The 17304-nt window shown below is 35.2% G+C and overlaps 1 protein-coding gene across 2 annotated transcripts in view; it reads left to right on the top strand.

Annotated features, from left to right (window-relative positions):
- Positions 1–17304, top strand: part of PIWIL4 (piwi like RNA-mediated gene silencing 4) — a 77070-nt gene that overhangs the window by 21852 nt on the left and 37914 nt on the right. For both annotated transcript variants that reach the window (XM_074297488.1, XM_074297487.1), the window contains 5 exons: positions 628–739; positions 6485–6608; positions 10700–10817; positions 13154–13265; positions 16785–16969. In XM_074297488.1, the coding sequence (XP_074153589.1) occupies positions 628–739; positions 6485–6608; positions 10700–10817; positions 13154–13265; positions 16785–16969 (651 nt within the window). The remainder of the gene's footprint in view (positions 1–627; positions 740–6484; positions 6609–10699; positions 10818–13153; positions 13266–16784; positions 16970–17304) is intronic.

Genomic DNA, 17304 nt, shown 5'->3' with positions numbered 1-17304 from the left:
ATATAGAAGTTTATGCATATTATGTATAAATATATAAATACTGGGGTGCTTGCTTAAGAATTTTTTGTTGATGAGATCTACTCTGCCATTGACTGTGCATCCCATTAATAAAAAAATCTATGAGTATGTACTACCCCATATGTATATTTACTAATTTATAAACTTTATCTAGATGTTACTGTATAACTCACTTTGTCCAACCCAAAACAAAAATGGGAAGAAGGAATTGTAGGGATTTTACTTAATTGTTACTGCTCTAGAATGAAGAATCTGCCCTCTGCCATAAGATGATCAATTGAGGATGAGGTGAGTGTGGTTGCTAGTGCTTGTGTACATCCCATGGTGTACACAGAGATGATGCACGAATGGTGGGGTTTGATCCATATTCTCACACCTTAGCTAATTACAAATTTTTTAGGGTCATGCTACAGTCCTCTGGGCCCCATTTTGGAGCCTGCTAGTCTGGAGAGTTATTTTGGTGGTGCATTGAATTGTCTAGGGTCATTTGAAGTGTATGTCAGAGGCAAAAACTCTGAATCCTATATCTTTATTTAGTTAAATCATTGCTGTTTCTTGTTCTCTTGGAAAACTAATTTTTTTTAAAAAAAGATTCTGATCTTGCCCCAGGTACAATAACAGAACTTACCGGATTGATGATATTGATTGGACTGTGAAGCCGACTGATACTTTTCAGAAACGTGATGGCACCAAAATCACCTATTCTGATTATTATAAGCAGGTATGTAAAAATGATGGCCAGGTAACCATTTATTCTACAACTGAATTGAAAGAGAATTCCTTTGCCTTAAATCTGCTGAGTGGCTAGAATACTGGGTCTGGAGTCAGGAAGACTGAGTTCAAATCTGGCCTCAGACACCAGCTGTGGGACCCTGGGCAAATCACTTAACCTGCTTATAGGTGTGTTTCCTTATCTATAAAATGAACTGGAATAAGAAATGGGAAACCACTCTAATATCTTTGCCAAGAAAACCCCAAAGGGGGAGCAATGTTAAAAGTATGTTGAAAGGTTTCTGTCCCTTGATGACTTGATTAAATCTTTTTTTTTCCCTTAAAATTGATATGTTTTAAATCAACATATAACTGAAAAACAGCAGGGACAACCCCTTCATAATGGGGTCTGATTCCAGGGCCTTGGGAAAATCTTTCCATGTCTTGGGGTCTCAATTTCCTTATCTATAAAATAGAGAGTATTGATAAGGATATGTAGTTCATTATGCATAGGCTATAATTACTACTCTGTTCTCTCCAGTGAGAGTACTATTTGGAACATAGAATATTAGTTGCATTGTCTAATCCAGAACTGTCAAACTCAGAGGAACCAGACTAAAATGTTTTTGAAAAATGTTTAATAAAATATATAAATATATAAATACAGTACAGCATAGAAAATGTTAATTTTTTTTTAGGTCAAAATGCAGCCTGTAGGGATCTGTTTTATTTGAGCTTGACATTATTGAAATTCTGGTCCATCTCCCTCATGTCAGAAGAGCAGACTGTGGACCTAGAGCTCTGGCCTTGTCAGGAAAACCTGAATTCAAATCCATCCTCAGATATACTGTAGCTCTTTGACCATGGTCCAGTTACTTAAACTCCATTTGCCTCAGCTTTGTCAATATAAAATGGGCCAGGGTTTTTGGGAGGATCAAATCAGATCATATTTGTAAAAGCATTAAGCATGTTGCTTTCTGATCTGTAAACTGGGGATAGTAATAGTTGCTTTAGGATTATATTGTGAGGAAATTGTCTAGGAAATCTTTTAAGTATTGTTGAAAATTTCTGTCATTATTTCCTACCTCTCAATTCTCCTGTGAGGATCAAATGAAAAATATTGTAAGATTTTTACCCAGTGCTTGGCATAGTAGGTGTTCTACAAATGCTAACTGCTCTTATGATTATGATTATAAAAGTGAAGTGATTTATTTGTTTGTTTTTTATGTCTGGGCTTGTGATTGCATTGGTTTAGGGAACTCATGGTATGGCAATTTCTGTTGATGCAGACTGGTGACTTACAGTTTTTGGAGAGTTTCCCCTGGGACACTGAGGCAAATAGGGTAGAGTGGGTGGAATACTAGTCTTGAATTTCAAATCCTGCTTTGGATACTTACTACCAGTATGATCATAACCACTCTTCTGACCTCATTTCCTCATATGGAAATCAAAAAAATTGAACTAGATGTTCTCTAAGGTCTCATCCAACTGTATTTAAATACATTATCTTTAGTGACCTGCCTGAAATCATATAGCTGGAGTGTGTCAAAGACATTACTGGAATCCAGAGCTTCTTCATCTTTACACTTAGCTAGTCCTCTATGTACAGTTAAGAATGGAAAGGTCAATGACTTGGACTCAGATCTCCTTACCCTAAGTCCAGGCACCTTCCCCAATACCACACTGATTATTTTGCACTTAGTCCTCAAGCTATCAAAAATCTTGAGGCTGATTTTCCTTTGTATTTATGTTTTTTAAATTTAATGTTTAGAAGAGCTGCAGATGCTGACTATGAAGTAGTTTTGCATTTACATTTCTGCGTCAGGATATGTTATACAAGAGAAAATGAGTTCATCGTGTAAGAGTCCTTATATAAAAAAAATACCACTGATTATTCTTGACATTAGGTTTAATCATTAACCCCAAATGAACTTACTGGATTGTTTCTGATTATTAAAAGGTTTTTTAAAAAAGTTTTTTTTTATTGAAATTGCTCCTTATTTTCTTAATTAGAGTTATTATTAGTATAACATAGTGTCTAGATATCTCACAAATTTTAATTATAACTTCTCTATGAATAGGATCAAATAAATTACATAAAGAATTCCCATAGTAAGCAGAACCTTTGGAAGACAATTTTTTTAAACTGTTGTTTTGTTTTTCAGAGAAAAACAAAGTAAAATTCAGGTTTGGGGCATTAGTGAGAAATGAGACAGTATCTGTAATGCCAGAAAAACTGAGGCAAGATAGAGATTAGACAGTTTTTAATATTTTATTTGAGAGGGAGAAATGTGCTGGGAACAAAACAGGATCTATGTTGCCCTCAGAGCTAAATAAATCTCAAAGTATCCAGCAATGTGTGAAGAATTTCAGGGATTCTTTATAGGGCTCTAGCAATCAGAAGAGACAAAGGCAGGACAGGGGAGGGGGGAGAGTAAAGCACTGGTGAGCTGACCATAAATTCGGTTCTGACAGGTTGGGTGTGAGAACCATAAATTCTTGATAACTTAGGAGTACCTAGGATGTCTGAAATAGAAGATATGTTTACCTATCTCAAAATAATTTAACTACAATTTATGGCTTTATGGAATGCTAATGGTCAGGGCTAGTTATCTCTTTCCTAATTTATATCAATTATAATAGTCAGGGAGCAGGATTGCAATCAGGGGAATTGAGGTAGAACAATTCAGGGAAACTGAAGTATAATAATTTAGAGAAACTGAGGTAGAACAATTCAGGTAAACTGAGGCAGAACAATTCAAGGAAACTGTGGCATAACATATATAGTGGTGGGGATGGTGTGGTAGAAAATACTCTGGACTAGGAATCAACTAAATTCAAGATAGATTGAGTATTTACTCAATATACATATATATTTATTGAATACTTACTCTCTCTCTCTCCACACTCACACACACACACACACACATGATTTGTTGCTGGGAATACAAAGACAAAAATTAAATAGTCCTTGTCCTTCAGGAGTTGATATTCTTTTGGAGAAATAACATGTACATGTAGAAACATGTATGAAATATATGCAAAAAAAATGATGGATTTTGAAGGAGAGGGTACAGTCATTAGGAAAGGATTTGTGTAGGAAGGAGTATTTGAGCTGACTTTGTAGGAAAAAAATTTTTTTTTTATTTAATTTTATAATTATAACATTTTTTGACAGTTGTAGGAAAAATTTTTAAGAAAAGATCAAGTTTCTAACTATGGGCTCAAGAAAAACTTAGGTCAAAGGTATCATCTGAAGTGGGCTATGAAAGAAGTCATAAATCCTAAGAGACAGGGACAGTGCCTCCCAAACTTTAGGGGTGTACTATGTACATAATCCTTAAGCAATCTGAGTCTCCATTTCCTCATTGGAGGGTGTAACTCCAGCTAGGTGGTTCAGGGCATAGAGCACTGGGTCAGAAGTCTGAAAGACCTTAGTTCAATCTCAGATACTTACTAACTTTGTGACTTAGGACAAATCCATTTGCTGTAAATGGTATTATGATAGCTAAATAAGATAATAATTTGTTAAGGGCTTAGCACAATGCCTAGCATGTAGTAGGTTTTAGATAAATATCTGTTATCTTCCCCCTTCCTTGTCTTGCTTTGCAATGTTATCAATCTCCCAGGTTTATTGTGAGAAATAACAAATTATTTTGTTATTTATAATAGATCATAAGATCAAAGACTTAGAGCCCTAAGAAGTTACCTTAAAGACTATTGAATTCAACCCCTCATTTTACAAATGAGGAAATTGAGAGCTTGAGACATTAAAGGATTTAGTCTTATTTAGGAGAGGATTATAGATTTAGAATTTAAAAGGGCTCCAGAGGACATCTTGTTTAACCTTTTCTATTTTTGTATGAAAAAAAAAAAAAAAACAAACCCTGAGGACTAGAGAAGTGACTTGTTTAGCCTCACATAGCTCTCTTAAAAAACAAAACCAAAAAACCCAACTCTCTTCCTTTACTACAATGAATACCTGTTGTTATTGGTCAATTAATCTTACGATATCTTCATTAATCATTAAAAATTGTTGGAATAATTGGTTGGACCAGTCCACAGTAAGTCCAATTTATATCTAGCTTATTTTGGCTAATAAGAGGGTGGCATAAGAATTGTAGAGTGGAGTATCATAGACTCAAAGAATCACAAGATGTAAAAGTTGGAAAGGACTCCAGAGGCTATCTTATCTGAATAAGAATCCCTTCTATGATATTTCTAAAGGTCATTGGACCTTTGCTGGAGGACCTGCAGGGACAGGAACACTCCATTACCCAAAGCAATCATTCTGCTTTTGGATAACTCTAAATATCAGGAAGTTTCTCCTCATATTCTGCCTCTTGGCCACAGCAATCCATTGCCTCTTTGACTTTTGAGAATAAATTTAATCCCTTTTCCCCATAAAAATTTTACTTGAAGGTATTGATCATGTTTTCTTCAAATTCTTTCTTTCTCTAAGTTCTTCAGCTGGTGGCACGTTTTCTAGTCTTCTCACCATCTTGGTTGTTTCCTTCTCTGTTCCACATTGTCTTGGGTCTTACCTGAAATGTGGTGCCCAGATGGTATTCCAGATGGTTTGATCAGAGCCAAGTACAATAGAAACCTTACTTACCTTCCTTTATGAGAATGGAATAGTATTAGCTTTTTTTGATGGTCATCATACTGCTAATTTATCTTGAACTTGCAGTCCAATAAAACCTTCAGATCTTTCTCACAAGAAATGATCTCCAGAGATATCTTCCCCCATCCTGGTATTAAGAAGTTGATTTTTCAAAGTCATATGGAACTTTAAATAATTCCATATTAAAATCTACTTTATTATATTTCATCCGCAAGTACGGTTGATGAGAGCTTTTTTATATGTAGACTCTGTTACCTGATAGGTTATTTGTCCCACTCAATTTTGTGTCACTTGTTGATATTTGAAAGGCCTATATTGCATTCCATGTCTTCACATCATTAATTAAAAGTTTTGATTGAGCGCCACAGGGCTAAAATGGATACTTGGAATACTTCACTAAAGAGTGTCTTCTAAGTTGAGATCAAATCATTAGTGACTTAACTTCGGGTCCATTTATTCAATTAATACCAATACATTCAACTGTGTTATCATCTAGTAAAATGATACCAAACTGACAGAAATGGATGCTTACAGGTTGCATATTGACTCAGAAAACCATAAGTTAATGTAATCTATAGTATATTATATTTTCATTTATTTTGTTAACATTTCATTTCAATCTGTTTCCAGCTGAGTTTGATACCTCTGATAGTACTTTATCTCGTACTTTAAAGCAGTCCTCAGAGAATTATCCCCATTTTATAGATGAAGAAATTGAGTTTGAGTGAGAAGTGATTTGCCCAGAATCATATAGCTAAGAAGGATCTGAGACTGTATATAAACTCAGGTCTCCCCAACTTCATGGCTAGTGTTTAATCCACTGCACCATCTTTATCTCCAGTATTCAAGTTCTTAACTCTCCATTTTATCCATAAGTATTGCGTGAAAGATTGTCATATGCTTTGTTGACTTTTAATTTTACTGAGTCTCCTATATAGTCATCTAGTGAGATTAAGGGTCTTTCTACAAAGAGTTAATGAAATTCAAGTGTCAGTGTTGATGGGTATGTGGTAGAGTACACATGGTGTTTGAGTACATATGGTTAGAGTTAGAGGAGGATGAAGAATAACAAGATGAGGGTCTTATATTCTATAATTCAAAACTTTCCTTTTTTAACCTTGTATTTTATAGCAATATGATATCACTTTAACTGACCTAAACCAGCCAATGCTTGTTAGTCGGTTAAAAAATAAGCAAATAGACAGTGGTGAAGTCCGGATTGCTCACCTGGTTCCTGAGCTCTGCTTTCTCACAGGTAATCTTTTTTTTTCTTTTTTTTTTTTTTTTTCATTTAGCAGTATTTTTCATTCTGTATTAATTCATTCAAGTTATCTTAGTTTCTCTGGTTATTTCTTATAATACAATAATATTCTATTACATTCATATACTGTAAGTTATTTTTAGCCATTCCCCAATTGTTAGGCATCACCCCCAGTTTCCAACTCTTTGCTACCACAAAAAGAGTTACTGCAAATGCACCTTTTTCTTGTGTCTCTTTTGAGGTACAGCTTGGGTCAAAGGGAATACAGAGTTTAATAGATTTGGGTTTTTTTTTTAATAGTTCCAAATTATTTTTTAGAATGGCTGAACCAGTAAACTATTCCACCAATAATGTGTGCATTTTAAATTTCTTGTTTGTTAGTTATGGATTTAACTTTTTTTTACTTTTGTTTTTGATTATAAATTTAAATTTTTCACTTTTAATATCATTCGAGAATAGCCAGGGATAAAATCCAGATGTCTTTATTGTCTCCTTCACAGTCTGTCTCCTTGTCTGGGCCCGGCCTAGCTTTCTGGAGGTCTTCAGACAGGCCTTGGTCTCTGGGAGAAGCAGGAGGACAGGCCAGCCACCACGAGGCTGATGAAGATGTAATGTCTCTCTGAGTTAGAGAGCTTGAGCTCCAGCCTGCAGTCCTCTGTCTTCTCTGAGTCTGTCTCTGAGTTTGTTTCTAGGTCTGACTCTGGCCTCTTAAATACTCTATTACAATTAAATCCATTCATCATACTGAGTATAAGTCAGTCATTATATCACTAGGGAACCATTATTTGTTGTAAGATTAATTCAATCATATTGAACTCGAGAACTCTTAATCACCCTTCTATACCAGATAACCATTGTCTTATCAATTCCGTTGAGTTAACACTTGGTTGTAAGAATTCTTGTTTCAAGTAGATTTCTCTAGAATTCTGGCTCTCTACACCTGGCACTACAAAAAGCTGCCACAAACATTTCTGCACATGTGGGTCTCTTTTCCTCCTTTAAGATCTCTTGGGGACACAAGCCCAGTAGCAGCAATGCTGGATCAAAGGATATGCACAGTTTCATAACTCTTTGGGCATAGTTCCAAATTGCTCTCCAGAATGGTTGTATCCATTCAAATGTGTTTCTTTTAAACAATATATTGCTGGATTCTAATTTTTCATTCAATCTATTCTCTTCTTCCTTTTTTTATGGATGAATTCATTCTATTTACAGTCACATTTATGATTATTAATTGTATAATTCCCTCCATTCTATTTTAACTTTCATTCCCTTTTTTTTCCCCTTGGCACTTTTTTTTAAAGAATTTGCTTTGTTTGCTTTCTTTTGTTACCCCCCTTTCCCATGGATCCTTTACCTCTTGTTTTCCTATTGAGTGTATTCTACTTGATGTGTATTTTTCTCTCTGTTGAGCAGTATAGAAGAATGAGATTCAAATCTCATCTGCCCCACCTACCCATTCTTCTTTTTGTATTAGCTTTTTCTTGTACATACCAATTATGTTACATAATTTTTTACATTATTCCAGTCCATATCCTCACCCTGGTGTGTTATTCCCTTTTTTTTTTCATTCTTCTTTTTAAATCATCAAAAACAGCCAGAACTATGCTAGATTTCTTCTGTGATCCCTGATGATAGAGTTCTGAGAAGATAGACATATCATCTAACCCTTTTAGGATATAAATGGTTTATCCTTGTTTAGTCTTTTTTGACTGTTTGCTCATATTTTCCTTTTTATGCTTCCCTTGACTCCTATGTTTGTATTTCAAGTTTCTTTGTGATTCTGGTCTTTTTATTAAGAATGCTTGGAGTTATTTTAATTAAAATCCATTTTGTTCTTTATAGAATTACACTCAGTTTTGCTGGATAAGTTGTTATTGGCTATAAGTCTAAATATTTTGGAATATCATATTTTAATGTCTTCTCACTTTTATGAGGTGATTGTTAAATTATGTGTGAGCCTAATTAGATCTTCAGTACTTGAATTCTCACTTTCTGATTGCCTAACATTATTTATTTATTTAACTATCTATCTATCTATCTATTATTTTTGTCCCAGAAACTGGATTTTGGAAAGATACTGGGAGTTTTCATTTTGGGAATCTCTTTGAAAGGGTGATCTGTGGATTCTCTCAGTTTATACTTTTTTCCTCTGGTTTTAAGAGATCTGAGTAGTTTCCTTTAAGATTTCTTGGAATATTATATTTAGTATTTTTTTCTTTTGGTCATGAATTTCAGGTAGTCTAATGATTCTTAAGTTTTCTCTCCTACATATGGTTTATAAATGAGTTTGTTTTTCCTATGAGATTCCTATGAGATTATTTTTAATGAGATTTTGACTTTGGTTCAATAATACATGTCTCATAAGGTTATTAGCTTCATTTTGGTCAATTCTAATTTTCATGGAGCTTTTTTCTTGGGTAAGATTGTGTATCACTTATTCTAAGATATTAATTCTCTTTCCACATTTTTCAAATTTTCCTTATTTTATCCTCTAGCTCTCTCATTTCATTTTTAGAATCATTTTTTAGCTCTTTAAAATTCTTGCTTCCCATCTTAAAGGAATTCTGGTTGGACTTGTGTCCAAGTTATGTTTTTCTTTGAGAATTTGCTTGCAGATGTTGATCTCTCTTTCTCTCTCTCTCTCTCTCTCTCTCTCTCTGTATTTTTTTTTTTTTTGGATTTGTGTCTTGAACATTTCTATCTCCATAAAAGCTCTTTATGGTAGAATACTTTTTTGTTTGCTCATTCCTCTATTTTACTAGTATATTATCTATACTTGATCTGAGATTTATTTTAGGGCCAATCTCCTCACATTTCTGGGGGGAATATCTGAACTGAGGAACTGTGTTCTTATATCCTTTTGCTTTGTATTAGTGTATTATCTAATTCTAGGATTTCAGGTACAACTCAGGCTGAAGATCTACAAGTTTTTATTGTTCCTAAAATGTTGTGATTTAGGCCTAAAGTTTGTATACTGAAATCCTGGCCTGAACTCTGCAAATTCATGATCCAAGTTTGGGTTTAAGCTTATATGCCTATGGATTTGTCCCTGGTTGGAAGTTCTGATTAGATGCTGTTGGACCAAGCACCATCAATAAGTTGAAAAGCTCTTTAGGTTTAGAATTGACAGAATTGCAGACTCCCCTTTAGTCTGGGATTATCTCTTGATTTTCAGCTCTCTTTCCAGGCTGGAGGCTAGAACTGAGTCCATGCTCTGTTCTTACTGATTGCTTTTGAACTTGCTCCTGATTTAGTATAAAACCTAGGTTCTGTGACTACTACTTGCCTGTCACCTCTGGCTATGGGTTCCTTTCTAAGTCTGCCCTTTATCTGCTATATGGAAATGAGTTGCTACAAAGTTTATCATTTTGCATCTGTTCCTGCATTCTGCACAATCTCAGAGTTCCCTGGGACCTCTTGTCATCCTTGGGAATAGCCTTGGCTTTCTTTCAGGTCATGTGTATTGGAATACTCTGTTTGGAATACCCTTAGCCAGTATTCAAAGACTTCTTTGAGCCTTTTTCCTGTTTTGACTTGAATGGGAAAAATGACTTGTGATTTTTCCCCCCTAAAATTTTATGGCAGGACTTAATCCAGTATATTTTATGAATCTTTGTGAGGTTTAAGGGTTTTGTTATAGGTACTGGGATACATTTTTTCCTGTTACTTGGCCAACCCAATATCCTCTTGGTGAATTCACTATTCTATTTTTGAATAGTACTAATAATAAAATTTTTATATTGAACCAAAATCTTCATCTTATAACTTTTCATCCACTGGGCCTTGTTCTGCTTTCTGGAACTGAGATTTTAAATAAGTCTAATCTCCTTTTCATTATTCAGTTCTTCAAATATTTCCACAATATAGCCTTAATAAATATTTGTTGAATGAATTTCAAAATCATCAGATTTTGAAAGTTTGAAGAACTTGTAATTATGCAATTATATATTGAATTCTTGTAGAGTTTTATCTCGTTTGTGAAGCCAACCTTATATTCCAATAAATTGCAAAAATTGTGACTGAGGTAAGGGCTTGGAGTGGTAAAGTGTGTGGTAATTTTTGTGTTCTTTCAAATTGAATAGGTTTGAGCAAAAAAGTGACTTCAGATTTCCGCTTAATGAAAGACTTGGCTACAGAAACTCATCTAAATCCTACTCGCAGGCAACAGAGACTGTCTAGACTTGCTGATAACATTCAGAGGTAATTTGCTGTGATACAAAACCTTGCTTGGAATATATTGTTTTCTTTCTCTTCTTCAATCCAAATTCTATATCTCACATTTTACAGGAGGGTTGGGTACACTCTTGCACACTTCCTGTTTAACCTTTTCTGTAGAAAAATAGAGAGGTCTCATTCTTGTCGAACTTGGGTACTTGTAAGCATGGACACAAATGCCTGAGCCAAAGTTTCGTATGTGTTAGGGAAAGATGAAATGATTGAAGAGAACAAAGGTTCAGTCTTCTGAACGTATTGATTTAATAAGCAATGCATGGCAGTTGCCCCACATAGTGGGAACAGGCCCTTTCCTCACTTTAGGTCCAGACAATATAGGGAGGAGATTGACTTTTATACTTTAAAAACAATTAATAAAACAAGGCCAATTAATCAAAAGGAAACAATACATTAGATAATCTGATTCTTAATTGGAGGAAAGATTAGAGACTTTCCAAGTTGGGAGGGGAAGAGTGAATAGGTACAGTTTCCTGACTTCAGAAAAAAAGGTATCCTATTCCCTGAGTATATACATGGAAACAATGACTGATTGATCAGTATGGGGCCAGCTTTCAGAGAAGCTTGAAATATACAATTATAAGAAAATTCTGTGCATCAGTCTTTGGATCTGACTGGGTTTCTCATCAGCGTAACTTGAGTCCTTGGTTAAGGGTTAGTTTCCCAGCCATGCAGGATTAGTTTCAGACAGTGCAATAAGATTTTTTTCAAATTCCCACCGTTGATTAAGGTTCTCTCACAACTCAAAATTTGGACTAGATTCATAAATGAATAGAAATTTACCTAGCTCCAGAATCGAGTCACAAGATGGAGTCAGTTCCCACAGTTAGCTCCTCATGTCCTAATCCCCTTGATTCCCTCACTGCTGAATCGTTAGTGATAGTTGGTTATGATGTAAATCCAAACTAGCAACTCACCATTGACCCTTCACCTGGGCTGCCAGTCTTCCCTTAAAGTATAAAAACTTTTAGCTTAGAAGGAGAGTGGCTTTTGTTCCTCTGTATCAACCAACCCCCGATGCTCTGAAAAGCATCCATGGCCTCTCTCCCTGGGATGGCTTTTCATCCTGAGTTCACATCCTGCCTGTGGTACTTACTCCATCTGTGCACTTGGCAGAGCATTTAACCTTCCTGGGACTTAGCCTCCTCCTCTGTAACACTAGGGGAGCGGTCTTTGCGATGTCTGAGTTCCCTTCAGCTGAACTGTGATCCTGTGAACTTTCTGTCCATTGGGGACGTGTGCTTTGCTTCTTGTCCATCTATCTCTGTGGTCATTAACTTGGGCTCTCTTTACTCTCAGCGTTTTGGAGGTCGATTCTCCTGACTGATTTTCATGACTAATTTCCATGGTGCTTTTTTATATCACTTGTTTCAGTTAGTTTCATGAACATTCATAATGCCTTGGATACTTGGTATATGGAATAAAATGTTTTATTAACTGTATATTACTGGATAACGTAGAAAGACCAGTATGATATCACTGAAAGACTCAAAGGGAACAGAACAGTGTCTCTGGAGAGCCAGTTGTTGATGCTAAGTCTGGTCTCTTCTTATTATTCTTCTCCTCCTTATTTCTTCTCCTTTCAGAACCAGTTTTGGGTCCTAGTGACCATTTCACTAGCTCTCCCAGAGATTTCTGTGCACATTTGCCTTCCCAAAGGAAAACCCTCACTGGATCCAGCTTTATTTTATTCAATTACTTTCTGATTACAGATATTTAACTAGATTTCACTCTAAATCAGCAAGATCAGATAAACCCACCAAAACTTGCCCCTGTCCACTGAAGATGCTATTGCAAAATACCAATAGTACCTACTATATAAATATACAATATACTGCATAATAATAATAATGTAGCACTTATATAGGGTTTTAAAGTTTGCCAGGTGTTTTACTAATATTATCACACATTATCTTTACAACAGTTATGGGAGGAGGGTGCTTTTCTTATGTTCATTTTATAGATAAGGAAACTGACAGAGACAAGTGATCTGCCAGTATTACAAAGCAAATATTTGAAGCCAGATTTGGACTTGGATATTCCTGATTTTAGGTTCTGTGCTCTATCTGTTGTGCGACATAGCTGCCTATATTTGAAGTTTTGTTTATTTGCTCTACTCTCAGTAGAACGGTTTGGAATTGGTGTAGTGGGTATAAAAGGGAACAATGAAATTAATTTTTTAAAAAAGCAGCAGTCTGAGAAATCCAATAAAAATAAGGATTTATTGTCACTGTTTTTATTTACTGATTTTCTTCCTCTGAAGATGAATGTATTCATAATTTCATGCCAAATTCTCTTCTCCACAGAAACACAGAGGCTCGTTTTGAACTAGAGACTTGGGGACTTCAGTTTGGATGTCAGATGTCTCTGACAGGTCGGGTAGTTCCTTCAGAAAAATTACTAATGCAGGACACTACAGTGAGTGTCATTTTATTTTCATTCAAAAAGAGATATTTTCATGTATATAACCATCCCATTTAATTATCCTGCTTTCTTAACTCTACAATACCAAAGTCTTCCTCTGTCTCCCTTCTGTTAGAGCATCCTTTATTCTCTGTTTCCTCATTTACCCTGATTTTCTTCAGAGTCCTCTCCAAAATTTCACCTACTATAAAGAAGCCTTTCTTGAATCTCTGTAATGTTATGCTTTCTCTATAAGATTGTCTCTGATTTATTTGCATGTTTTCTCCTCCATTAAACTATGAGCTCTTTGAGAGAAGGGGAAATTTTTTTTTGCCTTTCTTTGTATCCCCAATACTTAGCACAGTGACTGGAACATGGTAAGTATTTAAGAAATGCTAATTGATTTAACAGAAACAAGCATTTATTAAACTCTTACTGTGTTCCAGGCATTGCAATAAGTGACTATTAATCTCAATTGAGCCCCACAACAATCCTGGGATGTAGATGCTATTATTCTCATTTTATAGTTGAAGAAACTGAGGGAAACATGTTAAGTGATTTCCTTAGGGACAGGCAGCTAGTTAAGAGTCTGAAACCATATTTGAGCTCAAACCTTTTTTTCTCCAGATCCTATACTCTTATCCACTTTTCCACCTATTTGCCTTGAAATGACTATTTAATTCCTCATATGCAGTAGGAAACTATAGATGCCATTGTGTTACAGTGAGGTACTCCAAGATTTGTTAGGGAATGTTATTTCTAGCCATTATTTAAATGTAAGCTTATAGAAAGACCCTGGCCTCCTATCAATTGGCTTCGGATTTAGGCCTCATTTGTAAAAAGAAAGGCTTGGATTTGCCTGCCAGGCTTTTATCTATGTGTTTTCCTAAGAAACTAGAGGGATTTTAAAGGAAGATCTTAAAGGTCATCTCATCCAATGCTTTTATGTTATAGGTGAAAAAACTAATGCCTAGAAAGATGAAATTATTTGCAAAAAATAAAATACGTCATTAGTGTTAAAGATGGAATTAGAAGTGAAACCTTATTATTCCTTGTTCATTATAATTAAAGTAGATAACATTTGATATTATTGGGAACTTATAAGACCATTCCATATTTTAAAAATTAAAACAAACAACCCTAAATAATATGATTAGTGTGCTAGAATGTACAAAACATAGTCAGACAATAGATTCAAATCCCATCTTTACCACTTATAAACTGAGGGATTATAGGTAAACTATTTATTTCTGATCTCAGTTTTCTCAGATATTAAATAGAGATAGTCATTCCTATAATTGCCTATAAGGGGCTATTAGTATGAGATACAGCAGGGCCTAGTGTTTAGAATGCTGGGGTTGGGGTAAAGAAGCTCTGGGTTAAAATTGCACTTCTAAGTAGTTGAATGACCCCGGGCAAGTCACTGAAACTCTGGATACTTCAAGGAGCTTCTTAGGATCATAAATCTCATATTGGAAAGGACCTTAAACACTGTCTTGGCCAACTCACTCATTTTACAGATGAGAAAACTGAGGTCCAGAGAGGTTATGATACTTGTGCAAGGTCACATAGGTGGTAAGTGGGAGTTAGGATTTGAATTCAGCTTCCCTGGAATCCTATTTCATTGCTCTTTCCACTCTACCACATTGCTTCTTTTCATCTTAGAGATTGGCTATGATCTGGGGTGGTGGATGGAGTTCTCACAATGAAAATTTTCCCATGCTCACATAATCCCAGATCCTTGGAGCATTTGCATATTATATATGTGGCACTATACTTAATAACAATAAATTATTGTTTTAAATTATTTATTCTTAATATTCATCTTAAAAAATTTGAATTCCAAATTTTTTCTTCCTCCAGTCTCAATCCTTTGAGAAAATAAATAATATGATACTGATTATACATGTGAAGTCATGTAAAACATTCCTATTATGACCATGCTATTTTAAAAAAAGGGAAGAAAAATAAAGTAAAAAACTATGCTTTAGTTTGCATTCAGAGTTATCAGTTCTCTCTCTGGTGGCATATAGCATTCTTTTATTTAGTATTAGCATTTTTCAATATCATGGGGCCTTTGAAGTTGACTCAAATCATTGTGTTGATCACAGTAGCTAAGTCTTTCATAGTTGATGGATTGATAATACATTATAAAGATGAAGGTCACACAGCAGTGATCCAATAGTTTTGATCATTTCTTTTTTTATTTTTAAGCTTCTAAAGAAAAATGCAGCTTGGCTGATAAAAATTCTACAAATGGCACACAAAAGTCTGTTCAGCAAGGTCCCTTTTTTTATCTGTTTTCCAGTGAGTGGACTTATGTGGAAGGGCTGTTGGACTAATCTCAGCTTTGTTGGTGTGTTCCAGGAGCATTTCGTGTTGATGGTTTTGCATAGTTCTTGTTTTTATAGCTTTCTAATCCTTCGGACTTTTGAAAAGGATCTCACCTCGGCTCCCTTTTAAACTACATAATAAAAGAATCCTAACCTCTTTGTCATTTTGTACTGTTCTTCATATTGTTGAAGTAACCTGGAAAATGACTTTTAGCATTTTCTGTCTGAGAATATAATCTTGTCTGTATGCCTGAAATAAAAAGGTCAGTTCAGAGGAAGACAACAACAAGAATGAAGAGAACGGGATTCTGTAGTACTTGAAGGAATTGAGGAGGCAGCATAGTGTATTAGAGAGAAATCTGAATTTGATGTCAGAGGAGCTAGGTTCAAATCCTGGTTCTTCTACTGGCTGATTGTAAAATGAAGAAGATAGGGACTTCCAAGGTCTATTTCAGTTCCAGTTCCCTGACACTATATCTATTTAGCCTGGAAAAGACAAGAATTGTAGGGAACATGATAGCCTATTTTTTAAGTACTGGAAAAACTATTATGGTAGAAGACTTGTTCTTCCTGGTTTAGAAATTAGAGGAAAGTGATGGTGGATAGAAGCTACAAAGGGATTTAGATTTGATATAAGGAAAAACTTATTAATAGCTTGAGTTTTACAGAAGTTGTTGGGGATGCCTCAGAAGGTGGAAATTTGTGTGCTAAAGGTCTTTGAGTGGAGGCAGAATGACAGCTTGTTGGCATTTTCATGAAAGAGATTCTTGTTCATCAGTGAGTTGGACTAGATGACCTTTGAAGCCCTTTCCAACCCTAATTCCATGAAATCTTGTCACTCCACTAGGTCTGAATTTCTGTATAAGTAAAACAAAACAAAGGGGTTAGAATAATCTCCAAAGTATATTCTCCAAAGTCCCTTCCACATTGGCCATGAATTAACCAATCCCATAATTCCATTTAGTCACTTCTCCTAGACCTGGGTTTCCCTATTGTAAAAACAAAGATGTTAGAATAAATGGTTTCCAAGATCTCTTCTATATTAGCCATTCTCTGGCTTTCTTTGGTGGCCATTATTAGCCACAATTGAACTCTACTAAATGTTTCTGCTAAGACCAGAATCTCATTGGATGACACTGTGAGTTTTATGGCTGCCATCTGAATAGATTGATTTAGTCATTATGTTTTCTTTTTTTCTCAGTGTCAGCCCATGTCTGCTGCTGATTGGTCACGGGACATGCGCAACTGCAAGCTATTAGAAGCCCGCCCTTTGAATGACTGGATAATTGTGTGTAGCCACAGAAATGAAGATGCAGCCCAGTGCCTTTTGAGCTGCTTGAGAAGAGTGAGCAGCCCTATGGGATTTCACATGGAGAAGCCCAAAATGTGAGACTATTTAGAGAATTAGCAATGGTCTTTTCTTTCTTTCTTTTTTTTTTTCTAAAAGATATAACTTTCACTCTGGTTTAAATGGGAAACTTAGTGCCCTCTGATGCATGAAGAAAAGGCTTTTTTGTTGGGAGATATTATGTAATATCAAGAGGCGAATTTTGTAACAAGTAGCATTTTAAAAAAGTTTCTCTTATGATATATTCCAGGTTTGATATTTCTAAAAAGCTTTGCTTTTACATATTGCTTTAAAAAGTGTTTGAAGCAATTTATATATTTTCATAAACTTAGAAAATTAGTTATTTTTCAAACTCAACAGTAGTAAGGTAGTA

Source organism: Sminthopsis crassicaudata, chromosome 3 (assembly GCF_048593235.1).
Source record: "Sminthopsis crassicaudata isolate SCR6 chromosome 3, ASM4859323v1, whole genome shotgun sequence".
In the NCBI taxonomy this organism is placed as follows: domain Eukaryota; kingdom Metazoa; phylum Chordata; class Mammalia; order Dasyuromorphia; family Dasyuridae; genus Sminthopsis; species Sminthopsis crassicaudata.
The sequence above is the reverse complement of the archived record's forward strand: the minus strand, read 5'-3'. Positions and strand labels throughout refer to the sequence as shown.